The sequence below is a fragment of the Gambusia affinis genome, linkage group LG18 (genome assembly GCF_019740435.1).
Source record: "Gambusia affinis linkage group LG18, SWU_Gaff_1.0, whole genome shotgun sequence".
Classification (NCBI taxonomy): Eukaryota; Metazoa; Chordata; class Actinopteri; order Cyprinodontiformes; family Poeciliidae; genus Gambusia; species Gambusia affinis.
Genome location: NC_057885.1, coordinates 17,110,732 through 17,131,442, shown reverse-complemented (window position 1 = coordinate 17,131,442; position 20,711 = coordinate 17,110,732). Strand labels below are relative to the sequence as shown.

General features: G+C 37.8%; 1 protein-coding gene and 1 long non-coding RNA gene across 4 annotated transcripts in view; one reads left to right on the top strand and one right to left on the bottom strand.

The window, feature by feature from the left end:
• The first annotated feature begins 236 nt into the window (after positions 1 to 236).
• On the top strand, positions 237 to 19,310 carry LOC122820402 (B-cell scaffold protein with ankyrin repeats-like). Its single transcript, XM_044097786.1, has 15 exons — positions 237 to 267; positions 440 to 829; positions 3,096 to 3,229; positions 3,328 to 3,466; positions 3,580 to 3,725; positions 4,949 to 5,063; positions 7,932 to 8,131; positions 13,368 to 13,422; positions 14,717 to 14,899; positions 16,277 to 16,339; positions 16,679 to 16,848; positions 17,814 to 17,871; positions 17,976 to 18,005; positions 18,253 to 18,332; positions 18,487 to 19,310. Exons 1-15 carry the CDS (start codon positions 255 to 257, stop codon positions 18,511 to 18,513), a joined length of 1,803 nt encoding a protein of 600 aa, XP_043953721.1. The 5' UTR covers positions 237 to 254; the 3' UTR covers positions 18,514 to 19,310.
• LOC122820403 overlaps positions 3,739 to 20,711 on the bottom strand; it is a 29,892-nt gene continuing 12,919 nt past the window's right edge. For all 3 annotated transcript variants that reach the window (XR_006368790.1, XR_006368789.1, XR_006368788.1), the window contains exon 3: positions 3,739 to 5,035. This is a non-coding gene — a long non-coding RNA (uncharacterized LOC122820403). The remainder of the gene's footprint in view (positions 5,036 to 20,711) is intronic.

Genomic DNA, 20,711 nt, shown 5'->3' with positions numbered 1-20,711 from the left:
CAACATATTTCATCCCACTCTGTTACAAATCAAAATCAAATTTAAAAGCAAAACATATATAGTGTTAAAGCTTGTCCAGACTGAACAGGGCAGGGGTAGGGATCCATGTTGTTCTAAAAAAAAAAACCTCATTTAGTTCACTGTAACGTAGCAGGAAACACCCTCTTATCTGAAATGCTCCTGACATAACAATAGCTGTTCTGTGCTGATGTTACTGAGAAGTGAGACCTGCCAACAGGAGCAGCTCTGTAGAAATGAGCTGCACAGGTAAGGGACCTTTCATATTAGCAGTTTATCATCCAATTACAGCACATCTTAACTAATGAAGAAGATTAATCTTTTGATATGTGCGAGTCTTGATCGTAAATGACGGGTTAGTGAGGGATAATTGGGGTTATGCTGCTCAAGTATGAAGGGAAACTGTCGGGCATTCCCACAGAGAAACTGCTCATCATCTATGACACGGAGGCGAAGCAGTGGGCCACCTACCTTCAGTCAGCCTTCACCGGGCAAATCCCAGAGGATGGCATCTGCTGCCACGACGTCAACACGGCGTCCAGAAAAGACGACTTTGTCAGGTTGTCTCGCTACGCCTGCAAGCTGCTGATCCTTTCCAAGGGGATGCTGGAAGGTCTTCACCACAAGAGGTGCTTCTTCCTGTCCAGGGTGCTGAGTCCTGCAGCCTGTGTGGTGGTTCTGCTGTGTGGCGTGGACAGTTTGACCCCGCTGCTGGACCAGGTGCACATCAACGGTGACGAGTGCCTGCAGATCTCCTGCAATCAAGACGCTCCAGAGTATGTGAGCAATGTGATGGACATTATACGAAAAGGTACGATCCAAAAATCAATCCCCTGTACTTCAATTTGGTTAATGCAACATAGGGTTTTTCTGAGATTAATTGTAAGTAGGAAGATTTGGTATCTCCGGTAACTGACGATAGGAAATATAAGACATTTTCTGCTTCAACTCAATGCTCACGTTAAATCAGTTTAGGTTGATTTTTAAATAGCACTTAGAAGTTCTTCAGTCATGTGCAAAGCAAAAACAATAGCAACAGTACATAAAAGAACCAGAAAACACACTACAATCTATTACCCTGTTGTAAAAGTTTCTGAAACAAAATGAACAATGCAGGTAAAACTAAAAATCTTCAGCTGTGTTTTGATAGAGAGGAAAGATTTCATTAACAACAGAAGAAAGAAAAGTAGTTTGCATGATTACAGATCTTTAAAATGAAGGCAAGTAGGTTTTTAAAATATTCTCAGTTTTTAGATATATTTGAGGAATCTAATAAATGTATTCTATATTATTTGAGTCTTAAAAATATAATTTTGAGGCTAAGAAATGCTATTTTATCAGAAAAAAAAAAGACAAATTTTATCTTCACGTTTACTTAAATTTTAGATCAAAGGTTCAGATTGCATTGCTTTTCATTTCTGGCGTGAACTAAAAGTGTTAAAATGCTTTGAGTGCCACTTAAGTGTTTTATTTGGATGTAAACCAAATAACATCAGATGTAAACTAATGGCAGGACATGTGTGCTTGTTGATTATCAGTTTTTCATTTGCAACACAGGCAACTCAAGCCACAATAAAATATTTGAAACACTGAAAACAAATTACTTGTTCTTGCTGTCCTCTTTGAAACATATTTATAAGCCTTTCCCTGAAAGTGAAGCGTTTTTAGGGGAAAAGACCGTATCTGTTCTCATCTGCTCCATCAGTCTCTCCATCCTCAAAGTACAATTTGTCTAAAATCCAAACACAGAGGAGTGGGCTTGTGTTTAAACAGGTGTGTTAGGAGGAACATTCGATGCAAATGTGGCTTTCACTGATTACTCATTGCAAGATATGCAAATTCAATAGCACTCTACCTCACTCCAATGCAGTGATACAGTGAAGTGTTTCAGGCTGGGCGCCCACGAACAGTTATATTTTAACTCAGGAGTAGTTCTGCTTTTCTCACGGATGGATGTTGTTTTTTAAATGCTATATCTAATGTAACTGGAGAGGATATTTGTTCAGTTTATGTTTAAAAACTAAGTAAAATAAAAACATAAGTGATTGTTGAAGCAAATAACTTCCTTGTCTTGTGAGCCAAGCTAATGGCAGAATGCTAACATGCTCTAGTCTGAACTAAAAATAATTTTCTTATAAATCTCTTAAAAAATGTTTTTTTTTCTTCTTGGTGTAAAATTTCTGACAAGCTGCAGTCAAGTCCAGTTATGCTAATAGCTATAAGCTAACATCACAGCGCTAACGTTTGACACGTGTGACTACTACTGTTAGGCTAATAGAGAGATAGTACATTATTTTATGCATCCAAGCACTAAAGTAAGATGTTAGTAGATAAATACTGGATAGAATTAAATATGACCTTGCTTTACTTAGATATAAAACACTGTAAGGCAAATAATTACCTAATTTAAGCTAATTTGACTATTTTTTAGATGCTTGCTAGCCTTTTTCAGATGTGGCTACAGTGTAGTAGCTTGACACTATCAGTGTGTGACTGTATGAATAACTGAATGTAGAGTGAAGCACTTTGGTGTCCTAGGAATTAAATACAGGCCATGTACCATATTATATTTGCACATCAGGGCTTGTTATAAATCTCCTACTTTCCACTTTGAAAATGTTAAAAGTAGATTCTTTCTTCAATGTGGAAATACGTACCAGCCTCTGAGTACAAAATCATTAAACAGGTTAAAAGGGTGATTCAAAAGTCAAGAAATCATGAAGTAGTTTGACTATCTTCAAATGTCCATTTCAGTCTTTCAACAAACAAAAGAAATCAACAACTAATCTTCCCACAAAGATATCTGGATACAACATAAAACAGAAACTACAACTCTGCAACAGCTTTTATCAAGCAAAATGATCACTGAACTGCTCCCTTCCTATATGTTTTGGCACTTGTTACAATGCGTTTGACTGCTGATTTATGGATATTACTGGAATAAAATGTCTGCTAATAAAAATAACTTATACATCTATGAAGGAATAACCCCTTTTTGCATGTGGCTGCTCCAAATTGGCTCCAGGTATCTAAATACAGTTTGCTAACCCGTAACATTCTGCACCAATCCTTTACAGGTGGATCAGCAATGGCAGCAAATGCGAAACCCATGACACACAGACCATCTGGATCCGAGCAGAGGAACGAGGAGATGCAGTTATCTGGAGCCGACAAATCCAGGGTTATCATTCCCTCCAGGGTTCCCTGTGGGGTGAGAGAAGAAACTTCTCTGGAAAGAAGTGCGTTTATTCAGAAAGCAGCCATAACACTGACTAACACAGCAATCCCCCGTACTGTCGTGTCTGGCAGAGCTCGACGGAGGTTTTCATACTCCTGACAAATGACTTGGCAGCCGGCGACTGCGAGGTCGAGTTCAAGGCAGAGAGGAAGATAGAGAGAGTGAAGCCTGTCTGCTGGAGTGAGCGCATCCTGTGTGTCAGTACACCAGGTAGACAACACATGATTAATGCATGACTGAATAAATACTTTTCAGTTGTTCTGTTTTTGTTCTTTTGTTGTTTCTTTTTTTGCCTGGTTATTACTCCTGCATGTTTTCTGCAGCTGATTTTCCTGCTGGAAATGTAAGCGTGACTGTCTACAGTGGTGGAAAAACCCTCACCAGCTCTAAACTGCAGTACTACACAAGAATTGAAGAACTCGCCCATCTTCTGTCAAGTGTGGCCGACCCTGTAGAGTTCATGTGTCAGGTAAAACCTTCACCTGCCTTTTATTTAAAGAAGAACATATTTTAGACTAGCTGTGGGCCAGTATGAGAATTCTGGAAGCATAATTTTCATTTAAACGCATTATTTTAATTATAATAATGCCGTCTGTGCCATATATCGATTTTTGATAGACGATATATAGTTGAGTCTGACCAATTATCAATGCTTGGATTGAGGGGAAATAGTGAGGCTTTTGTCCAGGCTGGCTGTGGAAATACTGAGAGCAGATCTTTATTTACGTCTTATATTTGCAAAAGCACTTTCTGACCTGTAAGAAATGCTACATAAATAAAGTTTACTTACTTACTAAAATCTGCAACAGGCTTCTTGCGTGGATTTTGGGTAATCAAGTCCTTATACAGCTCTGGAGAAAATGAAGAGCCCACTGAACTGAACCTCCTGGTTATTCCACCAAATATTGATTTCTGAACTCTTCCTGAATTAAAACTTTAGTATTGTTGTTTCCCATTATTAATACATTTCTGACCAGTACAGTTTGATCTAATACTGCATGCTAAAAACTAAGAGCTGGAAGTGAAACATGCACACTTGTACCATCAGACCAATAGTAAAGTTTTTGTTAGATTTTTTTCAATTTGAAACTTATCACAAACAAACACACAAGTCATATAAAAATATTGTATCCAAAATATCCAAAGTAAATTATTAGCTTGGTCATGCAGGAGGTTGCTTCAGTGCAACTTTCATATCTTAAACAACTTTTGTAGGACACACACACATTTAAATATAATCCTCATGAAGCTATTTCACAACTCCCTTACAGCTGATTTACAGTCGGTGGAAATATGCAAATAACAAAAAAATAAATAAAAGTAAAAGAAGAAAACAGAATTTAGACAAAGTGCTGTTTTCTCCTGGATTGAGGGGAGAACGGGTTACATCTGTCTTTCAGTGTTGAACACTTAATTTGATTATGTCAGTTTTGCTGAAGCAGCAAACTTAAGCAATGAAAGAGGAAGCATTTACAAACTAAAGGTGAGGCAGGACTTTGATGCTGGCCTGGTCAAATTAAAGTTGGCATTTTTATTTGCTCTCTAAATGGATTTCCAATACCACTACCACTGTTTTATGAGTTGGTGCATCCAATCCAAGATTCATTCTGGGAGTCACATCTGCCCTTAATAGAAGAGTTGCTTTTTGAGTCACAACTCAACACAACATTTTAAACTTTGTTTACATTGCAGGCTCTTCAGGCTTGCTCTGTGGAAAAGTTGGATCAGAAGTTGTCTTCCATGCTGCTGGAGCTGATGCCCACAGGAGGCTTTCAGGGACTGCAAGTAGAAAACACACAAGAAAGAGGTACAACACTGCTTACCAATGCAAAAAGCCTGGACAAGTAGGACTGACTTCAAATTTTATTCAGACTTTGAACACCAAAAGAATCTTTAAAACTCAGTATGTGACCAAAAACGAATCACCAAATGGATTTAACTAGAAAATATAGCCTCCTGATGGGGGTAATTGTTTTGTTGTAGCTGGTAAGAAGCTACCAAAGCAGAAAGCAGTTTTTATATCTTTAGACAACCATCACTTTTAGATTACCTGACAATGTCAGGATTTATCTGGCTCAAACCGAGATGGAGCGAATCAGGAAACATGGAACATAATTTTCCCACATCAGGAAGTAAGCTAAAATGCTAAATATCTACACAGTTATTTATTTGGATGTTGCTTATATTTAAGTTTTGGGCAATTCTTTTGGGCTTAAACTGTTGTGGTAAGCACTACTTTTGGAAATAGTAGTGTGAAATAAGTACAGTACCAATACCATCTTTTATTTTCAATACAAGCTACTGTTAGCATTAACCCCACAGTGAGGAAATTCAGGAATAACAGCCTCCTAGTAACAGGCAATTGAGGCTGTTCACACAAAGATGCCTGAAACAAAATTAAGAGTAACATACTGAACAGCATGTGTCAAACTTGAGGTCTGGGGGCCAAATCTGGCCTGCTGTAGCTTTCTATGTGGCCCTCTAGACTACATCGATAAGTGACTCCAGTTTTTCACCAATCCGCAAAATTCACACAAAATCAGCAGATTCTCACATTTGTTTCTGATTTTACTGCAATTTTTTCTCAAAATTGCCCAAAATCATTGTGTTGAAGTGACTGCTGCCTGAGCCTTACTTGATGTGAAATTGTAGTTTTGTGATTTTAAGATAAAGAAGTCAAGTTTAACATCATACATTAGCACAACTATCGTACAAATTCCTTACAAATATTTCTAAATTAGCACCACAAATTCTATGATTTTGATTGCAAAAAAGTCCACAAAAGCAATCGCAAAATCCTGGATGGACTGATCAGTGTGAAAACATGTTAAATATTATTTCATTTTAACAAACACTGAATGAATGCTGGAACAAACAGCTATTTATTGATATATTACCAGTTCAATGGGTTTATCAATAGATTCTGGCGCAACTGGCCCTTTAAGAACATTTAGATTTTTGAAATACTGCTGTACAGTTAAGACAAGATTACTACATAAAATAACTGGGCAGGTATTTTTCAGTATCTGACTGAATTTGCAATTGAGTCAAATGCTTTAAAAAAATACATAGGTACATGTGTATTTGGGAATTTAAAAAAAGATTATTTGCAAGATGTGAAACTAAAACCTTGCAAAGCAACTGAGATGTGCAAATACCAGCAGAAATGTTATTTCAAATAAATAAAACTATGCAAATAACAGTGCAAATGGAAGAAAAGATGTAAACACTGAGTTTGTTGGACACAGTGATGCTTATAAAGCCTAACTACACCAAGGAAGCACCTTCTTTAAATGCAACTTTGTGCACTTGGGATGTCATCGAAGGAGCTCACCAGCTCACCTGCAGCTTCATACATTGGGTGGAAAACATTTACTACAGTTCTGCATGGGCCGAGTTAGCAATACAGGCTAAAAGATTACACCGGGTTACAAAAAGAAAATTTTTGGAAGTTGTTTTTCTAGTTGTTGTTTTTTAATTGGGACTATTTTGCATCACTGAATCAAAAAATGACATCCATTTTTCTCAATCAGGGTAGGTTTTTATTCTAATTTGATTTAGAGAAATCCAGTTTTCTGACTAAATTGATTAGTGACATTATCAGTTCATTTTTGTTAATATTTCTCATCCAAAAAAGGTTTTAGGAGCAAAAAAAAAAGCTTTCTAACAGAGTATATTATTTAAATGTTAAAAACTTGGATTTCTGTAAATTGAATAATAAACACTGATAATAATAAATTGAACTTTTCGTCTTCACTGTGCAAAATTCTCCATCTCTTTTCTGTCCAGAGGGGATCTCTCCTCATCATCACTCGATGATCCCAGATTCTCAGGAAACCGATCCATATGTGAAAACAAGTGATGCATTTTGATGCCAATGTTTCATCCATAGTCCAGAAAGATGGCCTGATGAGCAAAACCAATGTGATTTTTGGATTCAGTAAATCAAAATTACCCTAAAACAGTTGAACAACCCCAGACAATTTTTTGGCTATTGACCGGTGATATATGAAAGTCTGGCTCTTTGGAAAAAAACCTAAAAGAAGCTTGATAGTGACTCAAGTCTTTATCATTGAGAGTCCACATTGAGATCTACTTGAGAACCTTTGGCATTGTCTGGATTGTTTGGCATCTTCTTTTTATGTTTTGGAGAATAAATCTTCCAAAACATAGAAAGGATTTATACTTCAATGTGGAAAAAATAAGGGTACCCTTTTAGAAATTATACAACTAAATGACAAAACATCCCAAGCCAATTTAAATTGACAAAATAAACATGTAGCACAGTGGGAACACATTCTTCTAGCATGATCTACATTATCCAGCATAAAGGAGAAAAAAAAAAGGCTTTCCATTATTTCTCAGCTCATTATGCGGTAGACTGATGGCTTCATCAGCTTGTGAGATTGATCTTTTACTCCATTAAAAAGGGCAGAGGGAGATGTTGCCATGACAAACAGGTCAATAAAGTGCCTCCAAGCCGTCTTTCTTTGACTCTCCTGGATGTGTCAGATTGACCACATTGCTTTACATCACCCTCATGTTCCCTCCAAACAGACATTACTGCTAAAAAAAAACAAGCTGAAAGTAGAATAGGATGAGGAGCAGATGCTCATTTTTGAGGCTTTCCTTTGCTGATTTGAAAGGGTTTTCACATCTGTTTAAATGCTCACAGCAGAGGTCCACCATGGGGACATGCCCTCACTCCTCCACTTCGCCGCTCGGTATGGATTAAGGAGCGTCTCGGGTCTGCTCCTGCAGTGTCCGGGCGCTGAACAAGCTCTGCGCATGGCTAATCGACACGGACAGACTCCTGCAGAGATCGCCAAAAGTCACGGCCATAAGGAGCTTCACGTCGTTCTAAAGGAGAAGCTGGTAACTCCTTCCAAACTCGGTTCCTGTCTCTTGTTGTTAAATCTGGAAGTGACTTGTTGTGACAGTGTGCTATTAGACAAATAATCTGTGAAAAGAGCCATCTCCTCCACCTTCTCCCTGAGGTATTGTCATCTGAAGAAATTCTCCGCTCCCGCTCAAAAACAACCAATCAGAGCCAGAAGGAGGGTCTTAGTGCTGTCAATCAATTCCGTGTACCAATTACCATTACAAGAAGACCATTAAGCCGTTGTTAGTGGCATTCATAGCCAACTCTGCTAGCTATAGCGTAGCAAAGAACAAGAAGGGGGTATGCAGCGCTACATCCATGGTGATTGACAGCACTAAGGCCCTCCTTCTGGCTCTGATTGGTTGTTTCTAATTAACACTGGGGGAATGCGGAGGAGATAGATTGTGTGCCTCATGCTGTCATCATAACAGTAAAAGTTTCAACAAATGTGTAAAAAATATTTCTCATTAAAGTTACATAACTCAGCTTATACCCTTTAATACATAAGTTTCAAATCTCCGCCTGAATATTTTTGTTTATTTTAATTGTACGCAGTTCTTTAAATGTCCTGTGAGTAAATATATATTTGCCTATTTATCCATATCAATTGCAACTTTCAATATCTAGCAAGTTATTTTCACAATTTACCGTCTATTAAGAGACCGCCCCTCTGATTAATTTCACTTCCTGCTAGGGCTGGTGGGGGGGATAATATTACCGTAATACCAAGATTGGCTGGAAAGTGCACTGTCTCCCCTTTAATAAACCGTTGGAATTTTTCATTTAGCTCAAAATGTGGCAGAATTACGGTACTGCAAATTTGGCTGGATGGTCGTCGATCCGTTTGGTCTAGAAGGGTTAACCGGTGGATAGATTTTATAATAGGAGTGGAACCAAACAACAGAAACTTCTCAAAACTTTCACAACTAAAGATCAATATATCAATAATGAGGACAACAGAGTATCAGGTGCTGCCTTGCTCTCCATTGATTATCTTCACACCTTGAGGTGAGGACGGTACTTCCAACGGGCGCTAGCTGGGCTGAGTGTCCAACACTTAAACAGTCCTTTAAATGCAGCTGTCAAAATCCAATCTCAGCCTGCAACAATAACAGCATGCCACATTGTCTCATTAAACATCAAAAGCTCTGTTCTTACCACACATTTTCTTCATCCTTACCAGCAACAATTTTTTACTTTCTCTCAAGCCTCAAGTCAACATATGGAGAATTTGTCCTCAAGGGAAATTTAGACACCCTAACAGCTGTTGAGATGTACTTATCGTCTCAGCAGCACAGCTAATTGAGAGTGACTGCAGACTGAGCGTGATTTGATCAGACTGCTGCTGCAGAGAGCTTGCTGTAAGCCTAAAACGAGCTGCCAGGGGAGCATTGGAGTCAAACACAGGTCTCTCCACAGGGACCCGAGCAAGCCTATAGCTGTAGCATAACAGACTCAACATGCACAAGCATGCATCTTCTATTAGGGTGATTAAAATTCATTTCAGCAGCCCAAATTGTGCACCAAGTCCACGCTTGTATGTATCCTGGTAAAAAATTCTCAGGGTCCTGGCTGCTAGCTGAGCTTTCTGCACTTTCATTAACCAATCTGCTACGCCTCTCCCAACCTCCAATTAATCAGCCCTTGATGCGTCAGTGATTTGTGCGCTAGCGGAGCATTGCTCTGTCAATAAATCCAAGATGGATCAGTCCCCTGCCTCGTTCACAGGCTGAATCACTCACGGGCCCAGCGTCACGTCCACTAGCTGACTATGGCTTCACACTTCTTAGTTAATTAGCTGTGAACTGCTCCGGCGGGGGGGCGGCACAGGGAATTGAATTATTCAGGGAGAACAGAACTCAAATATAAATACAGAGAATGCACTGTTACTCATAATGTTTTGTGATCATGCTTGGTGAATTACAGGCATAAATGCACATTATGTCTTAAATTTATGAGTGCTGTTTAATCAGGGTTGGAGTTTTTACTGTGCGCTTTCAATAAATACAAATTAGTTTCCAACTGTATGTTTCTCAGAGAGAACAAGCAGCCTTTTATGTGCAGTACTCAGCCTTTGTGCAATAAATAATCCTATCCAAATCCGGGGAAGCCGAATGAGTTGCCGTAGTACTGCTCCTTCCTCTGGGATTTGTCGAGTCCACTGACTTTGCTTTGCATAATGCGTTTGCAGTGTCATTTGCAGCACTGTTAAGCCAGGCAAACTCCAAAGATTTGTTTATTATTTGAATGACGGTGCCTGTTTGAGGAAACTGTTTCCTTCACCCAGATTAGACCGTAAGAGACTGGATGATTCATTTATCTTTGGAGCATTAAGGAAAGATGAATTAGGTTGATTAAATTAGCTTCTGACTTGAAAGCTTGTGCCACGCATGCCATTGAATCTAATCTGTATGCATTTGATCGCCATGGCAACTCAGTTAACGCTGGTTTGCTAATGTACTTAGTGGTAAAGTTTTACAATTTGAGTCCAATGTGAAATCTAACACTAAGGGATTTACTAAGAATAAAATCAAAAATGAAATAGAAATACTATTGATGTCAGAGGTCTTCAAATTGACCCTAAATTCAATATGGCTGCCATATATTAAAATGAGCAAATAATCTATGTATTTTCCACTGATATGCACCAAATTAAGCCTCTTTTTTTGCACTACATTAGCTTATTTTTTTTTACGTTAGCTTGTTTTGCTAGCAGACACTTGTATTTATGCTAGTACTCTGAATTGCCTTGTTGCTGAAAAAGTGCTATATAAGTAAATCTTCTTCTTACAGTAAACTTATTCTAATTGTCATTAGAATGAAAATTAGTTTATATCATATTCTAAACAAAAAAGCTTTCTACTGACATATTACAACTTCTTTCAAAAAGAGCTTCCTCTTTTCATTCGGTTTTCTTTGGACATGACATTTCTTATTTAAACAAGAATATATTTTGGCTTCATTGAGATATAAATCTTGTCATGACTAGTATTGCATTTTGTAATAATGATGGTTAAAATAAGAAAGTTTCTCATCATAGCAAGTTTTTTTTATCTTGTCATAACAGGAAAGTTTCTCGTTTTAATGAGATCGTTCTCCTGGATTTATGTCCCAGCTCTGGCAGTTAAACACGTAAATATGGGACTGATTTGCCAAAAGTGATTTGTTGTGTTTGAAGTTGTTTCTTTGGAAATAATGAAATCCTTATGGTTTTCCAACTTGTTTGTAAAGCAAGTTCATCTAAAGTCTGGTGTTATTAATGGGTCTAACTGAGACAAATCGGGGATAAATTAAACAACTGGACAGGAAAAAGCAGCCAAAGTCCAAAAGAAAACCTTCAAAATGCCACCAGAGAGCTTTGAGAACTCTTTATAGAAAATATTTTGAAAAAAATCTAAATGAGATTATGCAAGTTTATTCTGTTGAACAGTTATTTTCTGTGGATGATCACAATTTTATCTACCCACATAAGAAATTAATAGACTACTTAAAATGATGCGTTTCTGTAATTATATTCTTTATAGGTTTATGTTTGAGTAAAATGAACATTGTGTTTTTATTCTATGAACTACTGATGTCTCTGAAATTCCAAGCAAAATTTAGTATTTATTTGCTGAAAATGAGAAATAGTCAAAATAACAAAAAAGATGCAGTGCTTTCAGACCTCAAATAAAGCAAAGCAAACGAGTTCATATTCATTTAGATACAACAACACTAATGTTTTAATGCAGGAAGAGTTCAGAAATCAATATTTGATGGAATAACAACGAGGTTTCAATGGAGTTCAGTGCAGTTATGTTTTCCAAGAGCTGTGTATTCAGACCGACACTAGTGTATATTTTAAAAAACTCACACAAACAACAGCAGGTTGCCACTAATAGTCAAAACCAGCTCACTTTTAAACTGGCCAGATTTTTCATCTTTCCTTTTTGGCTCCAAAATGTTCTCAAGATTTCCTGTCCATTGTAACAAAAATCCATGCCTCAGCTTCGTCTGCTCGCATTGCAACAGTGAAACTAGATTTGAATGGAATGCCCAAGGCTCCATAGATCTCAGACATCTGTAAAATGATTTAGCATTTGTGGTTAGTAAATAAATACCTCTCTTATTCTTTAGAAAATGCCACGCTGTTCTGAGGCGGGCCATTAAAATTCTGTATTGGAGCAGTTGGTAAATAAGCCCCTCTATCCCCCCCTCCTGCTCCTTCAACCTGTTGGGTCTGCAAAGAATCTCAACTGTCAATTAATGCATTCATGGTAGCCAAAAGCTCATTTGCAGTTCTAGGAACAGCGCGCCGTCGTAATTGAGTCATGATTGGCTGTGTTGCTTGGAAACTGCAGACAGATCTCAGCGTGCTGGATGGTGATATTTTGATCCAAGTGAGCTATGTCTCATAAATTTTGCAGATCTCTACAGCCATTTGTTATTGAACAGGGAATGTATAAATTAGCAAAGGACCTTGACTACTGAAATAGGCTATTTCTTTCTTTGCTGAACTTCAAAAAAAAGATAATAAAGGAGGTGCTCAGGGTATGTTTTGCTGTCAGTGATGCAACTCTTCACAGCTTCAGGTCCACAGAAGCTGGAAAAAAAGCAGCAAATTATTACCCATAATAATCTGGTTCTAATTCTGGAGGCAGTCTGAATCAGCCCACAGTCCTCAAGTTGTTTCCTAAATGATATGTTTGAACTAAAAGGGGAAGATTGTCTGATTTCATAATTACCCTGATCATAGCCTTGTCTGTCTCTCAGCATGCAATTAGCAAATAGCCCGACTCTGGAGCAGCTCTGTTGTCAACGTCAAAGAAAAAAAACCCAAAAAACATGCTTTCTCTGAGCCAGGGGCAGCATTACAGTACATCTCCTGTACATCAAGTTACAGCCCTGAAATTACAAGTCCTGCAAGGAAGTGAGAACCCTTAATTATTAATGTCACAACGGTTATGACAACACTGAATATTTCATCACCGTGCGGATGCTCAGCTGGCTTTATGGACAGTCCTCTCTACTTTTATGGCTTCGGGAGATGCTGTGGCAAATGGACATTTCTTCTGAAAATTATGAACCCACAGTGTAATATTTGTGAACACATTGAAAAAGCCTTAAGGCAAAGACAAGAGATGAACAGCAGCTTTGTGTGAATTAAAATTAACACAAACTGCACCGCTTGAACTGTTTCTTTTGCGACTTATGAGGCATAAAGTTTATTTCCTGCTTTTGTTGTTGCAGAAGATGCTTGGCTCAGGCGACGACAACAGTGTGTATGAAATGATGTGGAATGCAAGTAAGTGAGGACCGTAAGTGGTCTGCACCAAGTTTTAACTTTTTTTTTTAAAACTAATCTCAAGAGTATGAAACCACACAAGAGATGTGACAGTTATTTATTAAAAATGAACGAAGCCAAAATGGAAAAGCTGACTTTGAAAAACTAAGCACCCCCATGATTTAGCAGCTGATACTGCCAGCAGTCATAACTCCTGGTGATCACAGGGGTTTGGTACCACAGTCGCCCACAAATAGCTAGGATCTGTGAATACTTGAGATTCCCTCTAAAGTCACTCATATCTGCCTATTTTAATAGTTCAAACAAAAATATACCTTAATATGCAATAAAGGCCACAGTGCAACTCATCTTAGCAACATCACAGATGCTAACATCTTTAGTCTCCCTTATCTCAGCTTTTAGTGAAGAATAGTACTTTATTGATCTGTAAGGGGAAATTGCTTCTTGGGGAACAGATAATCATTGGCAAAGAAAATAAATGCTATTCCTAGTTTGGCTGCCAATAATGTATCAAGTAGCTTTGCAGCTAGGTATTTCAACATCCCAAACTGCATTTTCTTTAAAAGAAATGTACATATGCTCTACAAAAATAGTCTAGAATAATTTTTACACAGTAAAATCTGTGAATAGGTGAACCTATGAATACTGAACCATGAATAGGCGGGAGTCAACTTTAACTGTTTTGTTTAGGACTTTATCAGTCATAACATTAGTCTGAGACATTCTCTTAATTTGTTCTTGTTTGTCTAGTTGATGACCCAGTTTGGGTTGATCTTCAGATTATACAGATGGCTAAAGAATACTGAGATTAAAGATGAATCAACAGTTGACTCATTTACTGCGAAGCGAAGTTGTCTGACTTGAGCCAGTATGTTAACAACTTAATCCTTATTATGGTCCACCATGGTTCTTGTTTTTCTTCCCGGTTGTGCACAATCAGGATGCAGAATAGTGACATTTGTCGAGTATCAGTCACGTTCAGGTCGCATTTGAATCGGATACATATCGGATATCCAAGCGGCCTGGGTCGCATTCAATAGGAATCCAACATGTGTTGTTCAGATTGTCATGAAAAGATCAGATACAGGTCGCATTATGTCAAAGGCTGCAGTGTAAACACAGTTTAAGATTGATGGGCAGCAAAGTTTCATCTCTATGACCTTAGAGATCTTTCCTCATTGGCCATGCACAGAGATTTCACACCAATTGCTGCTGTGAATTAACAGCAGCAAAAGCAAAATACATGCAGCAAGAATATTGTGAGCATTAGAGACTCTCTTCATCATGGTTGTAGGCAAACAGAGACAATGTGAGGGGGAGGACGAGGATCTCTACACGCCACTCGAGGTGAACGACGAATCGAATTCCAACTTCAAATCTGAAAAGACCTTAGACCTTACCAACCGTCCGCCAGCACCCACACCCAGGCCTGAGTGCATGCAGCCGAAAGAGGGCAGAACCCCATACATTGCACAAGGTAACACCTTTTGTTGCCTGATTTATCTGCTAATAGATGCATTAAGAGATACTTTTGTGAAGGAGTGTTTGATGCAGGAGGGGAGGAAGTGCCCAGAATCTGTACCACCATTGTCATTGGAGTGCTGCCGAACACAGTGAAGAGCCTTTTGTACGACGTGGTTTGTTTTGATTCCATAAACCACATGAGCATGGTCGCTCCCTGTTGCAAAACAAACAAGAATGAGGCTACACAAAGACACGTTCGCCTGCGTCAAGAGCCTGCATGTTCCCTAACTGTTCAATTTCAGCTGCGTGAATATTTTATGAAGCCGAAAGATTGAGAAGTGACTGGTATTATTAAGGCTTATAAATCATTAAATCAGCTCCTACTTGTTTTGCAGATCCAAACACATGCTTAAAAATCAATGCTTATTCCCACAAAACAACATTACATCTGTTCTTCACCTTCACCTGCATACAGAACCCATAAGTAAGGATCGTAAATGCCCAGTGGACAAATGCTCTCGTTCATGCAGCTTATTTTCTTTGTATTGAGCTTGCATGCATTTGCTGAGCCACTTCTGTTCCCAATGGAGCTTACAAAGCAAAACAAGAAATTGAGTGTTTGGAAGGATTCTCTGTCTCCAAACCATCCTCTCGGTAATACAGAAAGAAAGAAAGAAAGAAAGAGAGAGAGAAGCACTGGGGCTACCACCATCTGCTACCAATCTTGAACAAGCCAAGGCCAAGTCAGCCAGAAAAAGTCATTACACATGTTTTCCACCGTCCTCGCCTGTCCCCAGAGCGTACAAGAGAAAAAGGAGAGGTTTCCATCTATTGAGACAGTGCAGCTTTAAACCACAAGAGGATTCAGTCGAGAGATGGGAAAGGAGAGACGAGGCCTGGTCCCGGATTAGGCGAGGAGCCAGTTACTAGATGCACAAGTGAAGTAGACTTTCCTTGATATTTGAAGTCTAACATGAAAATTGGACATCTAAGTTAAGCCTTTTTAAAATAAAAAGACCTCTATTTTATGCCTTTGGCTGTAAAAGAAGCCCTTCTTTGTAGGCTGCCATGATGTCAGATCATCTTCCAGGGTGTGGATGTGGACCCACTATCCAACATTGGTCACACAGCTGCAGATTCATTGTATTTGACAGCTGAACAGTGTAGTTTTTCATTCTGCTAACCAAAAGTATAATTTAATTGATGCATAATTCAACCCAGGAGTGTATCAGTCTGTATATGCCTGCTTAAACAGACCAAATGCAACTATGTTAGCAGACTTTGTTTTAAAATGTAGCATCTGGCTCCATCTTGTGGATGAAAAGCCTAATTACAGTAGAAACATGATCTGTGGTGTTTTTTTAAACAAGTTCTTGTTATTTTTCTACAGTGTTTAAAAAGAAGAAAATACCCAGTGGGGACACTGATGTGTATTCACTTACATCTAAGCAGGGTGAGTGATGAGTTGCTCAGCAGGGCTCTGAAATTAACATGGAAAGAAAGTGTTTTTATTTGAAAAAATTCAAATTGTAAGGAGAACTGTCACTTAACGAGTCACTTTAGAAAGTGGTGCTTAAAGGTGTCAGTAAGTTAGAAAAATATATTTAAAAAAAGCCCTTTAAACAACAGAGTTGCGTCTAAAACGCAGAATAGCAGAATTTGCTTTTGTAAACATGGTGGACTCATACGAGAGAACTAATTTGAAATAGAGACTTTACTTTATTTATAGAACACTCATTTACTTTATTAGAAATGTTCTGGTCAGTAAAAGATGCCGGTTTGTGCACTGCAGCTCAAAGACAAGAAGGCAGCGCCTCTGGCACCTACGATACCTTCGTACCCAATCAGCAGCTGGTGGAGCTCCAGCAGAGGATAAAGACCGATTCGCTCTCTATGGCCAAAGCTGTCACCAGTCACCAGCAGCAGCCGCAGGTCCAAAAGAGCGTGGTTAACAGGCAGCAGGTAGGACTTCAGAGCACTCTGGCTGGATAAAAAGAAATGTATCTATAACCTCGTCTCGATCTTTCAGTAGAACTACTGGCCTTGTTGGAAAATGGTACAGAAAGCTTTACGTGTATTCGGTTAGACATCTTGTAACATTTAAACGGTTTTACATCATTTTCGCTTTGACCAAAGGTCATTTAGGTGAAATATAAGATAACTACTACACTTATTTATTCTTACTCTGTTGTTTCATAAATAGTTGATCTCAATGTGCAGAATATTAATGGGAACACATGCAACAAAATGGCATGGCCTGTTTTTTTTAGCTATCGCAGCAACTTTACCAACAAATGTAATGCAGTACAATAAACAGAAGCAAATAATTCAACCAAGACAGTCTCTACAAGCCTCTTGTTATATTGGCATGTGTTGCAGTGTGGCTCTAAATTTTTTATACATTTTTTATAAAATGTTTACTAGAGGAAATTAGTTGTATTTTTAAAGAACAACTTCATTTAAATGTATAGTTTTGACAAATAAAGAAAAACTAAACTTTTGCTATTTATTGTTCTATACATCGTTGATATTTCTGGAAAATTATGTAAAGAAGTGCATAAAGCAGTTTCCAACACAATAATAATAATCATAATAATAATAATAATCATAATGAAAATACCACATTAGTGCCACATTTTGTGTGCCATTCTGATGGTAATTTGAAGGGGAAAATGACCAAAAACAAAATATTCATATTAAACCTATATTTAAAAAGAACAACTGCTTCATCATTTAACTTACGAAGAGCACAGCGCTGAAAGTTGCAGCACTCTGCTCTAAACACTGAATAAAAACTCATAAAAGCTGATTAAGTGTCACTTTGAGAACACTGCAGCTACACTATATAAAAGCCTGCGAACATTATAGACACTTCATGGTGTCAAAAGAAAAATTACGAGAGAACACGCTGTTTTTTATCACCGCAGACGAAGCTGAGTCACCTGAGAGCCGGCGTCATCAACAACAGAGACGACTGTGTGTACGGTAAATATCTTGCCGTCCTTAAAGTTTGGTGTCAGCACAGAGAGACTTTGTGCTTTAACCTCCCAAACTGCAAGTAGTAAATGCCTTTCCTCTTTCCCTTGCAGATAAAATCAACAATGTTCACCTTACACCAAGTGAGTCTTTTAAAAGCCTTATCTCGGAGAACAGTGGAGGCCTGTGTTTGCATGCCTTTGTAGTTCCTGCAGTCTCAGTTTTAGTGCTGCGTGGATTTAATCCTCTGAGAAGGCCACTGATTTGTTTAGTCAAATCCTCAGTGCTGAGTTTAGATGTAAACAGTTTCAGCAGCAATAATAGGGAGTTTTTCATTTCCCAGAATTACCAGTCCTCTGCAGGTTACAAAGTAATGTTCCCACCTTTCAGGCTATCCAGTGAACAAGAGTCGCCGAGAAAACCAACCGTCTGACTCTGGGTTTTATGCAAAGCCACTAAAAGAGCAGCAGGTGAAAAGTTCGAATTATCTGATTTATCTGTTTCATTTACAGGACTGTAAATGAAACAGTCCTGTAAATGTAAATGTTGTACTTATCATTTGATTTGATAAATACAACTAATAAAGTTATAATTTTTAAATTTTTGCTTTGTTTTTATTTGCAGAGCTTTTGGAGAGCTGACAAACGGTGAATGTACATGTCAACATTATTTACGCGATATAACTTTTTTCCCCGAAATACGCTTCTCTTCTTTATGTGAACATCCAATAAAAACAAAGTTTTCTGTTTTAGTCTCTGTGTTATGGGAATTGGTCAGCTTCTGAAAAAGGAAATCACACCCCACTGAATTCAGAGTTTTCAAATTTTTTGTATGCATCCAGGGTTTTTTGGATTTGTTTAAATTTAGATTTTTAGGTTAGATTTAAAGGATTTCAGAACCTGGTAATGGACCGTTGATTTATTTATTCAAACCCTATATTTATTAGAGGGCATACCTTGTTTATTACAATGACTATACAGTCCTTAACAAGTATTAAGAAGTCACAATTACAAAGGTTAGATCACACGATGTCGCCCATATCAGAAACTGTCACATTATGTCGCATTATTTTAGAAGAACTCACTATAGCTGTGGTATTTATGCAAATCGGGTAAAAGTAAAAAAAATAATTAAAAGTAATTTTATTTATGTAATATTTTTTTCAGATCTTTACACAGCAGATTTTTATGCTGTTGTATAAAAATAAACCTCTTCTGTCAAATGTCTTTTACAAAGTCAGTAGTAGTTCTCTTGATTTCTGAATGGATTTTAATGAAGTTTGTCTCCTTGTTTATAAATTGTAGCATTTAATTAAGCATCATTTCAATCTTAAAACTGAATCTATGTAATGATTTTCTTTCATTATAATTTATTTTATTCATGATTTTGGGATATTCCAAATGTTTATTCATTTCTTTAAGAAGTTAAATGATCTAATAAACGTTACCACTGTGTCGACAAGTTGTATTTTTGAGGATTACTTTTGTTAATCATCATCCAAAATGTTAATAAATGTCAAACACGTTGGACATTTAATGTTTAACAAAGTAAATGGAAGGTTTTGACCCTTGAGAGAGTCACATATATCTGCACAATTACTGGACAACAGAATTACTACAAAAAACATTTTCTTTTTTCACCCATTTAAGTGAGAATTATAGACAAACACCTCAAAGCTTTCCAATAAATACTTCTGACATTAAACAAAAAAGAAAAGCCCGTGACCAATATAACTACTCTTATATTTAATAACAGTAATCTGCCTTCCATTCACACTTTTACTTGGATGCATGTGATAGATCACTGTCCTGCGTAAGAATATTCTCTTTTTCAAAGAGGCAGATTTATTCCTGCACCATTGCTTCTTAAAACTGGCCGCAGGCTTGGAAATTGATTTTGATTCAATTTTGAGTTGAAATTGATTCAACCCAACAAAGTGTTTAATAATATCAACCCACACCGTTACCAAGTGGTGTCCAATGTGCCATTTAATGCCCTCTGCCACCTGTCAATCATTCTAGTTGACCTATCATTTGACCAATCAGTGGTCCCCAACTGTAGCGAACTACACGCCCCTTATCTGGAGGTACTGAACCTCATCAACATTTTATTATTAATTCGCTATTATTACACATTCCTACTATTGCAAATCTCAAGTACTTTTACTTTAATTTTAGCCTTCATGGCAAAAAAAAAAAAAAAAGTTTGGACACCAATGCTTTAAGAATTCAGGTTTATTCAGCCTGCAGTTAAAAAAATTAAATCCCTAAAAATGACGATACGGTCAAAATAGTCACTTGCCTAGTAATTGTGCACAGTGTATATTCAACTATGCACAAATTATTGCCCTAAAACTGAAATTTAAGATTAAGCAAATGTCACAGTTTCCCCTCTAGAGGGAGCCACATCTCCAAACATCTCAGCGGTGACATCGAGGCAGACAAACCATCTGGTGAGCGCAGGAGCACCTGCTGACCTCCTGTTGGCTAAGAGACGAGCTATGGAAAAATCCATCCATCCATGTTTATGAATGTAAACAGCTACAGAAAGAAACACCCATGTGGAGGGTGAGAAGATCAGGGAACAGCTTCTTGCTGTGTCTGGCTGCAAACAGGAAGCATGTGTTCAGTTGTGCTTTGTATGGAGCCAGTATGTGTCAAAATGAATCCGTGAATGAAATGAAAAATGAAAAAAACTGCGTTTGTTTACTGTGATGAATTTAAAAAAAAAAAATGCTCACAGAGGGGTTTTCCTAAAGGTCAAAGAATTGATTTTGTGTTCAGCTCCCACCTGGATCGTCTGAACACACAGAGGCCTTTTTGTGCTGCATCAGACTCCACTGTGTCTAC